We start from the raw sequence: 12,446 nt of genomic DNA on the forward strand, positions 1-12,446 counted from the left end.
GCACCTGTGCATTTTACTGTTGTGCATTGGCTTTTGCCATTCAGTAGGGAACTCCCAGAAGGACAGGAATTTGCTCACCTTTGTAACTGCAAACTTTATACAGTATCTTGAATGTACTGAGTTTTTAAGTAAATCTTTATAAAATTAACTTGGTTTATTTAAATTTATGTTCATGGTCTTTCAAGTTTAAGAAGTATATCAGTTTTGGTATTTAAGAGTCTTTTTGACTTTTAAAGCTATAATGTTGGTATCTTTCTTTTTGAAGTAACTCAGAACTTCAAAAAGAAGTTTTAACTTATTCCACAATGCCTTAGAGTTGTCATTTTAACATTTATATTATAATGAGCTTTTCCCAAAAATTGGTTTGTTTTCTGATCTAATGGGAGTCAGAAAATGACTGAAGCTAGAATTAAGAGTTGAGCTATTTGGTGACAAGAGATTTAATCACATTCATAGCTCTTTGGATTCTTAGAAAACTTTCGTAGGCTTTCTAGTTTATGTATAATATATTGAAATATATTAATGTATGATATATACATATAATTTGTTATACAAGGTATCATATAAACATAAAATAGTATTAATATTATTGTTACTGTTATCTTCCTGAATAGTTTATTCATATCAAATTATTGAGGAAGAAATGTTTTAATCTATAGATTGTTGTCAAGAAAATCTCATTTCCAAGAATACTTCTTTTGTTACCAGATACAGTTAAGGCATACCTGGCATGCCTATGACCTGGAACCCTAATCCTGGTCTAGACTGATCTTCCAAACCAGTGTTCATAGAAAACTGTTCTGGGAGATGGGTGTTAATGGTTAGATGTCAGAAAAAAAGGTTCATGATAAATAAATTGCATAGTATATCCCTTCTTGGAGATCCACAATGTGCTTTTGGCCAATTAAAGGCTTATAAAATTTCTGCAGTAAATAAATCTATTTTACCTTGTATAACCCATCATTTCCAATACTTCATATGGCACAGAATGCTGTTTTCCCAGCACATCTATTAATATCCTGCAGAACAATGTTTTTTAGCATACCAATTTGGGAAACTGGTCTAAAGTAATTACTTTTTCTAGTTAAATAATCCATTTTTTCAGACCATTTGTTTCTTACGTAATACTGTCTAGCTAATGAAATCATATTGGATTTTCCCCAGATAGGTATTCACCAGACATAGTACCTCCAAGTGAGAATACCATGCAGCTTGCTCAACTTTCCCTTCATCTTCCAGACCTTTGTAAAATGTGCCCTTATTGTATACCTGCTTTTACATTTATAATATTTTAAGACCTAAGGCTGATATTTCTTCTTCTCCATTACAGCAGTTATCTAAAATAACTATTAACATGTTTTTTTTGTTGTTGTTTGTTTGTTTTTGAGACAGAGTCTCGCTCTGTCACCTAGGCTGGAGTGCAATGTGTGTGTATCCCACTTTCAAATACTTTGCCATAGTGTTTTGGAAGCAAATAAGTGTTTTATAAATGTTGGAAACTACCAGCCTTTTGGAAAATAAACATAGGAAATAATTTTACCAAACCTGCAACACTAAAACTTTTTAGTAGTCAATAGAAAGTTTATGTTACTTTCTAAGGCCAGTGTTGTGCTTGTGTGTAGAAATATGGTATCTTACTGTTTCCATTTTTCTCTAGTTGATACACCAAAATCGGCAAGCTATCTTAAACCAGTTTGCAGCAACTGCTCCTGTTGGCATCAATATGAGATCAGGCATGCAACAGCAAATTACACCTCAGGTAATGTGAGAAAACCAGACGTCATTAGTACTTCTTTAATCCACACAGTGTTTCGTAAAGTGTTGACTTGAGTGTCTTTGAAATGGTCTGTGAGCTGATCTTTTAATGATGTTTGTAGTGTAGTTTTCTTCTAGAATGAATGAATTACTTTGATACCTCTTACTGATATTTGATCTAAAGCAAATGGTGCTTTGTTTTGTTTTATTGTTATTATTGTCATTGTTATTGGATACCGGATGACTAAGTAGAAAAAGCTCTTATTGCTGTAGTGAATAGCACCAGTAACAGGAAGCCTCTGATAGGAAACTGTGTGAACGGTACCCGAAACCTGATCAAAGCCCAGTCACATTGCTAAGCTGTCTTAACTATCTTGTGTACTATATTCAGTCTGAACATCAGCATTTTCTAGCTTTTATTTATTTTTTAAATCCCTTTTTTAATAAACCCAGTGCCATTAGAACTTTAAACATAAAAAGAACTAGGTGGACTTCTAAATGTTACCTAGTACTCACTCCCTACTTTACCCCCATACATACTTAAAAATTTTTTGTTTCAACTACTTACTTTTATTTCATAACAAAGTTGATGTAAAAGTCTGAGAGATAAGGAATTTTAGAGAGGATTCAAACAGTATTCTTTTCCTCTCCACAATATGAAACTAGATGGATTAGGGGCAAATACAGGAAGCCAGCACCTGTATTATTAAAGGGATAAGTACAGCCATGCAGCACTTAAAGACAGGGATATGTTCTGAAAAATGTGTTTTTAGGCAACTTTGTAATTGCGCAAATGTCAGAGAGTGTATTTACACAAACCTACATGGTATAGCTTACTTATACATCCTGGCTATGTGTATATCCTATTGCTCCTAGGCTACAAACATGTACAGCATGTTACTGTACTGAATACTGTAGTCAATTGTTATGGTATTTGTATATCAAGACATACCTAAACATGGAATAGGTACAGTAAAATACTGTAGTACTATAACCTTATGGGACCACCGAATTTGGTCCGTTGTGTGCAACTGAAATGTCTTATTACTAAAATGCCTTATTGCTGAAATGTCTTTATGCATCACGTGACTGCATTGACGGAAGCTGTTGGTAAGCAGCGGATATTGACATCTTCATGGATCCAGATTTCAGTTTCTGTGTCTTACAAATTATCAATCTTAGTGCTAGCTAATTCAGAAGTAATTAGGTTGTAAGGAAACAAGACCCCACTTTTGGATTCACATAAAGATAATTCCTATCAGAAAGTCTTATTTCATAGTGTCTTCTAGATTCAACTGTATGTAGTTGGCAAGAGCTGTATGCTTTAACCAGATTCTCAATCTGAATTGACATTTTCTGAAGAAGCCTTTATTGATATGCCATGTTATATTGAAAAAGTGATTTTAACCTAATTTGACCACTTTTTTCCTCATCCATAATATTACAACTGTTAAACCACTTACACTAATGCCTGGAATAATCTGAAACTCCAATAATACTACAACATAGCTCTTTTCATTTTTTTTTTTTTTACTATTTTATTTCTACTTATTTTCTTTTTAAGTGATATTTTCTTAGGCATTGGATCCTAGATTTCTGAATCTTCCTTTTTTAATGGTATTTGTAGGTTTTTTCTAATTGTAAAGGTAATACATGTTCATTGTAGATAATTTGGTAAATACAGAAAAGCATAATGAAGAAAATTAAAATCACCTATAATCACATTTAATTTGTTTAAATAAAGTCGGATAATGATCTCAGTGAGGAAAGAGGAAAACTAAGTTTCTTCTTAACAGAAACACAGTAAATTTTTTGGAATTGAAAAAGTCTTCTAATGATCTAATGAAGGATAGGACAGAAGTAATTAAGCACATTTTCTTTCACCTCCTTATGGTTTTCATGTTTCTCTTAATAATGTTCATGGCCAATATTGTAATACTAATCAATATATACTTTCTTTGAATTTTTCAGTTCTGTGTAACTTTTAATTGAGAATTTATGTGCTCGTTTATAATGGTCAGATATTGTTTAGCATTTCTTGACTACTTTTAGTCTGTAAAATGTACTTAATTCATTTTTTCTCCTGTGTTTGTTACTTGAGGTTTTTGTTCCTTTTCTGTTTTAGTTTCCCTTTACAGTGATAATTGCTATGTACTTTATTGCCCCACGAAAGTAGGCTTTAATCCAATAAACTCTCCAGGATAGAGAGTGATTATAATAATTGTAGTAAGTGAGTTTTGTCCTGCTTTTCAGCCACCCCTGAATGCTCAAATGTTGGCACAACGTCAGCGGGAATTGTACAGTCAACAGCACCGACAGAGGCAGCTAATACAGCAGCAAAGAGCCATGCTTATGAGGCAACAAAGCTTTGGGAACAACCTCCCTCCCTCATCTGGACTACCAGTTCAAATGGGGAACCCCCGTCTTCCTCAGGGTGCTCCACAGCAATTCCCTTATCCACCAAACTATGGTACAAATCCAGGAACCCCACCTGCTTCTACCAGCCCGTTTTCACAACTAGCAGCAAATCCTGAAGCATCCTTGGCCAACCGCAACAGCATGGTGAGCAGAGGCATGACAGGAAACATGGGAGGACAGTTTGGCACTGGAATCAATCCTCAGATACAGCAGAATGTCTTCCAGTATCCAGGAGCAGGTAGGAGGGTCACAACTTTATGTTGTTCTAAGTAATCCATACAGGCTTAGGTCTCTCTCCACCTTCATGTCCTTGCTCGGACATTAAAACAGTGTGTGGAAGAGGAAAGACACTGACATGGGAGTCTGGAGACCCAGGATTCAGACTCAGCTTTTGACACTAAATGATTGACTGGTTTGAGGCTTATCTCCCTTTTGTAGCTGAGATGATTGAATTAGAGGATCTGTAAGGACCTGTCTGACTCTAAAATTTTGAGCATTTTGTATACAAAGTACATTCCCTTTTTTTTTTCTTTTTTGTTAGACAGAGTCTCGCTGTGTCATCCAGGCTGGGAGTGCAGTGGCGCAATCTCAGCTCACTGCACCCTCCACCTCCTGGGCTCAAGTGATTCTCCTGCCTCAGCCTCCTGAGTAGCAGGGATTACAGGCATGCGCCACCGCGCCCAGCTAATTTTTATATTTTTAGTAGAGACAGGGTTTCACCATGTTGCTCAGACTGGTCTTGAACTCCTGACCTCAGGTAAGCCACCACACCCAGCCTGTTCTCTTATTTTTTAATTTCTCTCATTGATCTCTATGAGAATTCAATGAAAGTGTTCCCCACACAATGGATTTTAGTACATTAATTCAAAATTCGCATGTAGTTTTTTCATTGTGTGTGAGATTTTGTTTTTGCCAATTTGCACAAGGATAATTTATCTCCACAGGGTATCTCAGACTACTCATTGGTGTCATCACTCTCAGCTGCTGCTGTTGCAGCTTCCTCTCCAGCCTCAGTCAACTTTCTGGCTTCCAAAAATTTTTTTCTTTTTTAATCTTTCTTTGGCACTGACTTCCATTCTCTTTGTCCTGGGTGATAATATCTTTTCTTATTTCTTTTCTGTCACTTTGAGATTCTAATAGGTAATGACAGTGATACACACCTGATTAGTCTACTCTGTTTAATCAGACTTTTATGCAAAATTAATTGTCAATTCCTGAAAAATAATTGAAATAAATCCCTTGATTATATAAATGAAAGAAAATAGGTAAATTTTAAGACTGCTTAAAAATGAATTTCCATGAGAAGGCTGCTGTTTGACTTGAATAAAATGTCGAAGTTATACAGATATTTTTGACATGGCAGTATGCTTATCAGTTTTGACAGCCAAATCAATTTAGAGTTTCCATTGTGATGGTAGCAAGTACTAAAATCCTTTGACTATCAAATTAAGTATCTATAGATTTGTGCCAGAGCACCAGAACTTTCAAAGACATTTTAATCAAAATTATGCCACATCAGTTTCTTTGTCCTCAAGACAATGAAGTCATCTTTGGCTGGTTTATATCACTGACACTATCTGTGTGGGCAAGAAAAGGATTATAAATCCATATTTTAATTATATGGTTGCCTGAACAAGAGTGTGGCCTTCAAAAGGGTTTTGTTTCCATGTGTCTTACAATTTCTGTATGCAAAGAATTTGACAAAGCTTTTTCACTTTAGCTTGCAGAAGTACTTCCTCCAACATTAGAAGACTTACGTAGTTATCTGCATCCCCATTCCTCCTCCAAAATGACAATCTAACTAAAACAGCAAATGGGTTTTTAGCAGCATTCCTGATATTGATTGCAGAGCCCTAAATCAAAATATTTATCTCCTGCGTTAGGGGAAAAAACTAACTAGAAGTAAGCCAAACATTAATAAATTCCTTATGAAATTATTCTAAGGATTTTTTTCTATTAAAAAAATAGAAATAGTATTTCTGTCCATTTTCAGGCATGCACTTTAAAGCTTCCTCCGGAAAGTCAAGAAAGGAGGACTTTATATCCTGCTTTCATTCCTTGACAAAGCCACCTGGAAAGGTGGGCCTTCAGTGCCCCGGTTCTCGTGAAATTGACAAGTTTCTTTCACAGCTGTGGGTCTAGTCTTTGATCTGAGTTGTGTCGGCATAGAACAAAGTGAGCTGAAATAATGGAGTGGGTGGAGCTTCCTCTTTCACCGTACCATGATGGGAAAGATGTGTTGTCACCTATCATGAGTATCTGGTGCCTCGGTTTTTCTTCCAGACCAACTTTTGATTGACAAAAATATTTTCACAAAATAATAATTTGCTTTTTATAAAGTCAGCATTCATACTACAAACAAAACCCAGAAGCTGCGTGCAGTGAAGAGAACAGCGGTTTCATCCAGTTGCAAACTGGCAGGGCTGTCAGTTCTTCCATGGACTGCTTCAAAATAATACTGGAAAAATGTTTAGCTTTTCTGGAAAGAGTAAGAACGTTTTTTGTTTTTTTGTTTTTTTGAGAGGGAGTCTCGCGCTGTCGCCCAGGCTGGAGTGCAGTGGCCGGATCTCAGCTCACTGCAAGCTCCGCCTCCCGGGTTCTCGCCATTCTCCTGCCTCAGCCTCCCGAGTAGTTGGGACTACAGGCGCCCGCCACCTCGCCCGGCTAGTTTTTTGTATTTTTTAGTAGAGACGGGGTTTCACTGTGTTAGCCAGGATGGTCTCGATCTCCTGACCTCGTGATCCACCCACCCCGGCCTCCCAAAGTGCTGGGATTACAGGCTTGAGCCACCGCGCCCGGCCGTAAGAACGTTTAAAGATGCAATATTTTAAATTTCTGTCACCACTCTTAATTATAAACTTGCTCCAAATTGATCGGCAGTCTGGTAGAGGACCAGGTTTTGTGTTGGCACAAAATCAAGTTCTGGAAAAGTTCCAGCCTTTTCAAAAACAAAAACAGTTTATTGTGGCTTAAGGAAATCCAGATAGAAGGGCTCTTTGGCCTTTGTTGGTTTTATGCTTCTATTCCTAAGAAATAGGAAGTACCAAAATATATGTGTTCCCAACATGTTTCCAGGTTTGACAAATTAAGGTCCATAATCCAGCCCACTTGTTTTGGTTAATAAAGTTTTACTGGAACACAGCCATACTTACTGCTCTATGTATTATCTATGGCTGGTTTCACACAGAAGAGTTGAGTAGTTGTTAAAGAAACTTTATGGCCTGCAAAACTGAAAACATGTATTATCTGGCCCTTTGCAGAAAAAGCTTGCTGATTTCTGTGTTAAGTGATGACAGTAAAACCAATGAATAACTGCATTAGCTTTGCTTTATATCCTTCGCTTTCACCTCTTTCTGATTAATATAGGCCCCAAGTAAATAAAGGAACATGTAAGTCATAGTAATGGCAGAGTAAGTTTTCTTGTATTTCTGAAAACAAGAAACTTCTAGGCTACCATGCTATGATGATGAGTGTGCAAGAACAGAATCAGACATTTAGAAATTGTTGTCTATTAACACAGTATTCAAAGTAAATATGAGAAATTGGTTTCTTTAGTGTATCTGCCCACTTCATGGGGAAGCCCATTTAAAGACCTCTTTTCTGTGAACTACAATAAAATCCTCTTCCACCTATTCCTCCTTAGTGATCTCATCTCCTTTTGGGGTTTCAGGGACCTTTACATGCTAGTGACTTCATTCTCTATCTCTAAACAGTATCTCTCAGCTCATATGTACAGCTGCCTACTGGATGCACATACTTGCATTTTCAACCAACACCCCAAACTTAACTTGTACAAACCTAGGCTCATCAACTCCACGTTCCCTTTTATAGTTCTGTGTTCCAGCTACAGTAAACTTTCTGAGTTCTGAGAAACAGCACAGACCTTGTTCTCTTTTACTTCCAGGGGCTTTGTACATTCTCTATACTCTATCTAAAGTATTATTCCTTTACTTCTCATTCCTATTCTTCCCTCCTCTCAGATATATCTCCCCTGCAGAGTCTTCCTGGACACTCCTAATCATAAAGTACTTGCCACCCTGTCTTAAAACTACTTGTTAACCTAGGTGTCTTTCTTTTAAATAGCAAGTTCCTTACGTGAGCAGAGTGTGACCTTTTTAACCATTGTTTCTCCAGTGCTTAGCACAGTGGTCTCACGGTAAATAGATGCTCAATGAATCTTTGAAGAAATAAATTAATGGAAGTATGAATTCTAATTCTAGTTGCCACTGTCACGTGTCTGCAACGCTGGTTATGGTCAGTCTAGCAGAGAGACTTAACATAGTCTAGGCCGGCTGGGCACAGTAGCTCACACCTATAATACCAGCACTTTGGGAGGCCAAGGCAGGCGGATCACCTGAGGTCAGGAGTTTGAGACCAGTCTAGCCGACATGGTGAAACTCCGTCTGTACTAAAAATACAAAAATTAGCTGGGTGTGGTGGTGAATGCCTGTATCAGGAGACTGAGGCAGGAGAATTGCTTGAACCCAGGAGGCGGAGGTTGCAGCTAGCCAAGATCACACTACTACACTCCAGTTTGGGCAATAGAGCAAGCCTCTGTCTAAAAAAAACAAAAACAAACATAGTCTAGGCAAAGATAGAACTGTAAAATTTTTCATCTAGAAGAACTAGATTATCTGACTGATGGAAGTTATCCAAGATCCAGTGTAGTGGCAGAACTGGGACCAGAACTCTTAAGTATTCCTCTAATTCATTACCCACAGGCTAGTTCTTTCTACTAAAACTCGGTCATTTCACAGAGGATTTTGAGAGAAATGAAACCACTCTCTATGATACTATAATGGTGGGTACATATCATACATTTGTCCAAACCCATAGAATGTACAATACCAAGAGTGAACCCAAATGTAACCTATGGACTCTGGGGTATGTTGATAATGAAGACAGCTATACATGTGAGTGAGTGGAGAAGGGGTATGTAGCTTCATTTACATAATCTTTACCAAAAATAAATAAACCCTATCTAGTGAAAGAAGAAACTGTAAAGTCTAAAGTTAGGAATTCTCAGTACCATCTACTCAGTTTTGCTTTGAACCTAAAACTTCTCTAAAAAATTAAGTCTTTTTTAAAATAATAAAATTAAAAGACCAACACTAAAAACAACAACAACAACAAAACAAACAACAAAAAAGTCACAAGGGAAACTGTTCATTCCAGTATGGACAGGTAGAATGTGAGATGAGGCCAGAAAGAAATATCAAAAAGCTTGCTCTTGTACTTGGAGTCTCTTATTTATTGTTTACTGTTGACTCCACAAAGTAATATCCAGAATACAATAAGCATCTTGTACCTCTCACATACATATTTTTCTTTTTCTGTTTTTTCTTTTTTTTTCTCTTCTTTTGAGACAGGGTCTTGCTCTCTTGCCCACGAGTGGCATGATCTTGGCTCACTGCAGTGTCCAACTCCTGGTCTTAAGTGATCCTCCCACCTCAGCCTCGTGAGTAGCTAGAACTACAGGCATGTACCACTGTGCCCGGCTAACTATTCTATTTTATATAGAAACAGATCTCACTATGTTGCCCAGGCTGGTCTCAAACTCCTGGCCTCAGGCCATCCTCCCACCTTTGCTTCCCAAAGCACTGGGATTACAGGCATGAGCCACCACACCAAGGCTATATTTTTTCTAAAAGAAATTAATTTCATCATAAATGAGGTTAAAAACACACTAATACAAGAGGTTTTTCTTTTAAGGATCACAACCAAAATAGTTTAAAATGGCGGCGGGTTAATGCAAAGACATTAGAAGTGAAGATGGTGGCAAAACAAAAACAAAAAACCCACCCTCTAGAGTCATTCAGGAAAAAAAAAAAAGCTGGGCGCGGTGACTCACACCTGTAATCCCAGCACTTTGGGAGGCCGAAGCAGATGGATCACGAGCTCAGGAGATCAAGACCAGCCTGGCCAGCATGGTGAAACCTCGTCTCTACTAAAAATACAAAAAATTAGCCAGGTATGGTGGCGCGCACTTGTAGTCCCGCTACTCGGGAGGCCGAGGCAGGAGAATCGCTTGAACCTGGGAGGCAGAGGTTGCAGTGAGCCGAGATCACACCACTGCACTCCAGCCTGGGCGACAGAGTGAGACTCCATCTCAAAAAACAAGAAAAAGAAAAAAAAAAAAAAATGGATGCTAGGCGCAGTGGCTCATGCTTGCAATCCCAGCACTTTGGGAGGCCAAGGCAAGTTGTCACCTGAGGTCGGGAGTTCGAGACCAGCCTGACCAACATGGAGAAACCCTAACTCTACTAAAAATACAAAATTAGCTGGCCATGGTGACACATGCCTGTAATCCTAGCTACTCAGGAGGCTGAGGCAGGAGAATTGCTTGAACCCAGGAGGCGGAGGTTGTGGTGAGCCAAGATTACACCATTGCACTCCAGCCTGGGCAACGAGAATGAAACTCTGTCTCAAAAAAAAAAAAAAGAATAGAAAAAGAAAAAAAATGGAGACCCATATATTCTAAATCAAAATTACTTACCTTACGTATAGAGAAAGCAGCAAGGAGAAAATATGTAGCTTCATTTATATAATCCTTACCAAAAATAAATAAACCCTATCTAGTGAAAGAAAAAACTGTAAAGTCTGAAGTTAGGTCAACTTTCACAGAAAATTTGAAATAGTTTTAAAATTGTAGCCGAGCGCGGTGGCTCAAGCCTGTAATCCCAGCACTTTGGGAGGCCGAGGCGGGCGGATCATGAGGTCAGGAGAGCGAGACCATCCTGGCTAACACGGTGAAACCCCGTCTCTACTAAAAATACAAAAAATTAGCCGGGCGTGGTGGCGGGGGCCTGTAGTCCCAGCTACTCGGGAGGCTGAGGCAGGAGAATGGCGTAAACCCGGGAGGCGGAGCTTGCAGTGAGCTGAGATCCGGCCACTGCACTCCAGGCTGGGTGACAGAGCCAGACTCTGCCTCAAAAAAAAAAAAAAAAAAAAAAAAATTGTAGCCTGTAAGACCGGGCACGGTGGCTCACGCCTGTAATCCCAGCACTTTGGGAGGCCGAGGCGGGTGGATCATGAGGTCAGGAGATAAGTCCAGCCTGACCAATATGATGAAACCCCATCTCTACTAAAAATACAAAAATTATTTGGGCATGGTGGCATGCGCCTGTAATCCCGGGTACTCGGGAGGCTGAGACAGGAGAATTACTTGAACCCAAATGCTTGAAGCAGAGGTTGTAGTAAGCAGAGATCACACTATTGCACTCCAGCCTGGGAACAAGAGCAAAACTCGGTCTCAAAAAAAAAAAAAAAAATGTAGCCTGTAATAAAAAAAGAGTAAATTAACTACGTCTCTGGCAAATATAATGATTTTTTTTTATTTAACCAAATAAACCAAGTAAAAAGAGAAAAAAAAATCATTGTATTAAAAATAACAAAAATTACATTAATAGTGGCAGAACACAGTAGATATTACACAGGCATATATGCATGTGTTTGCAAAGAGACATCAAGGACATAGAAACATGTTTATGATGTAATGTTGAGTAAAAGAAGCAGGTCATGGAATCTTACAGGATTTTATAAAGATGTAAAGGAATTATACTAAATTATGGGCAGTCATACTATGGTATCCTTTTTTTGCGCCTTCGTAACTTTTTCTGCCTTAAAAGTATTTAACTGTGAGATGTGTTTTGTCAGGAAAAAAACAAAACAAAACAAAAAAAACAGAGTGCTAGCACTAAACATTTTTTAGAAAACATTTTACTCTTTTAAATTGTTATGGATATCTACTTTTGGCCAAAGGAATAACAGGGACCAGATTTATTTTCCCATCTGAAACAAATAAACAAAAAACAGACAAAGTACGTTCAACAGTAGTTCTTGAGATTGTCCAGACTGTGCTGCAGGGAGGGAGAATCCAGTAGGAGTCAGGACATTTCCCTGAGCTGAGGAGGTAGAGCTGGCAGTCTGGGAAAGCCAAGGCACCTAGAGGTAGCAGGGCACCATACCAGAGAGGACAGCACTACATAGAGAATTGTAGGATATGCAGAGGGTCCCATTCAGCTGAGAGCTGCTGCCCACACGCAGGCACGCATGTATGTGTGTACAAATCAAGGCCAGAGAAAACCACCTGAAAAGCTAAGAGGGAACAATCTTCAAAGTTCACACAGGGCCAGCTGCTCTTCCTACCAGCCAGAGTAGAAAACCCCATAATTCAGAGGGTATCAAGTAGAATACTCAGAGATGGTTTGCCTCGGTAGTGGGGCAAATTCATAAGGCCTAAACTCTGCTCTTGTCTCATTAGGCACAAGACC

General features: G+C 38.5%; 1 protein-coding gene across 9 annotated transcripts in view; it reads left to right on the forward strand.

The window, feature by feature from the left end:
• NCOA1 (nuclear receptor coactivator 1) overlaps positions 1-12,446 on the forward strand; it is a 276,492-nt gene that overhangs the window by 242,980 nt on the left and 21,066 nt on the right. For all 9 annotated transcript variants that reach the window (XM_073022823.1, XM_073022819.1, XM_073022822.1 and 6 more), the window contains 2 exons: positions 1,658-1,759; positions 4,009-4,411. In XM_073022823.1, the coding sequence (XP_072878924.1) occupies positions 1,658-1,759; positions 4,009-4,411 (505 nt within the window). The remainder of the gene's footprint in view (positions 1-1,657; positions 1,760-4,008; positions 4,412-12,446) is intronic.

Source organism: Chlorocebus sabaeus, chromosome 14 (genome assembly GCF_047675955.1).
Source record: "Chlorocebus sabaeus isolate Y175 chromosome 14, mChlSab1.0.hap1, whole genome shotgun sequence".
Classification (NCBI taxonomy): Eukaryota; Metazoa; Chordata; class Mammalia; order Primates; family Cercopithecidae; genus Chlorocebus; species Chlorocebus sabaeus.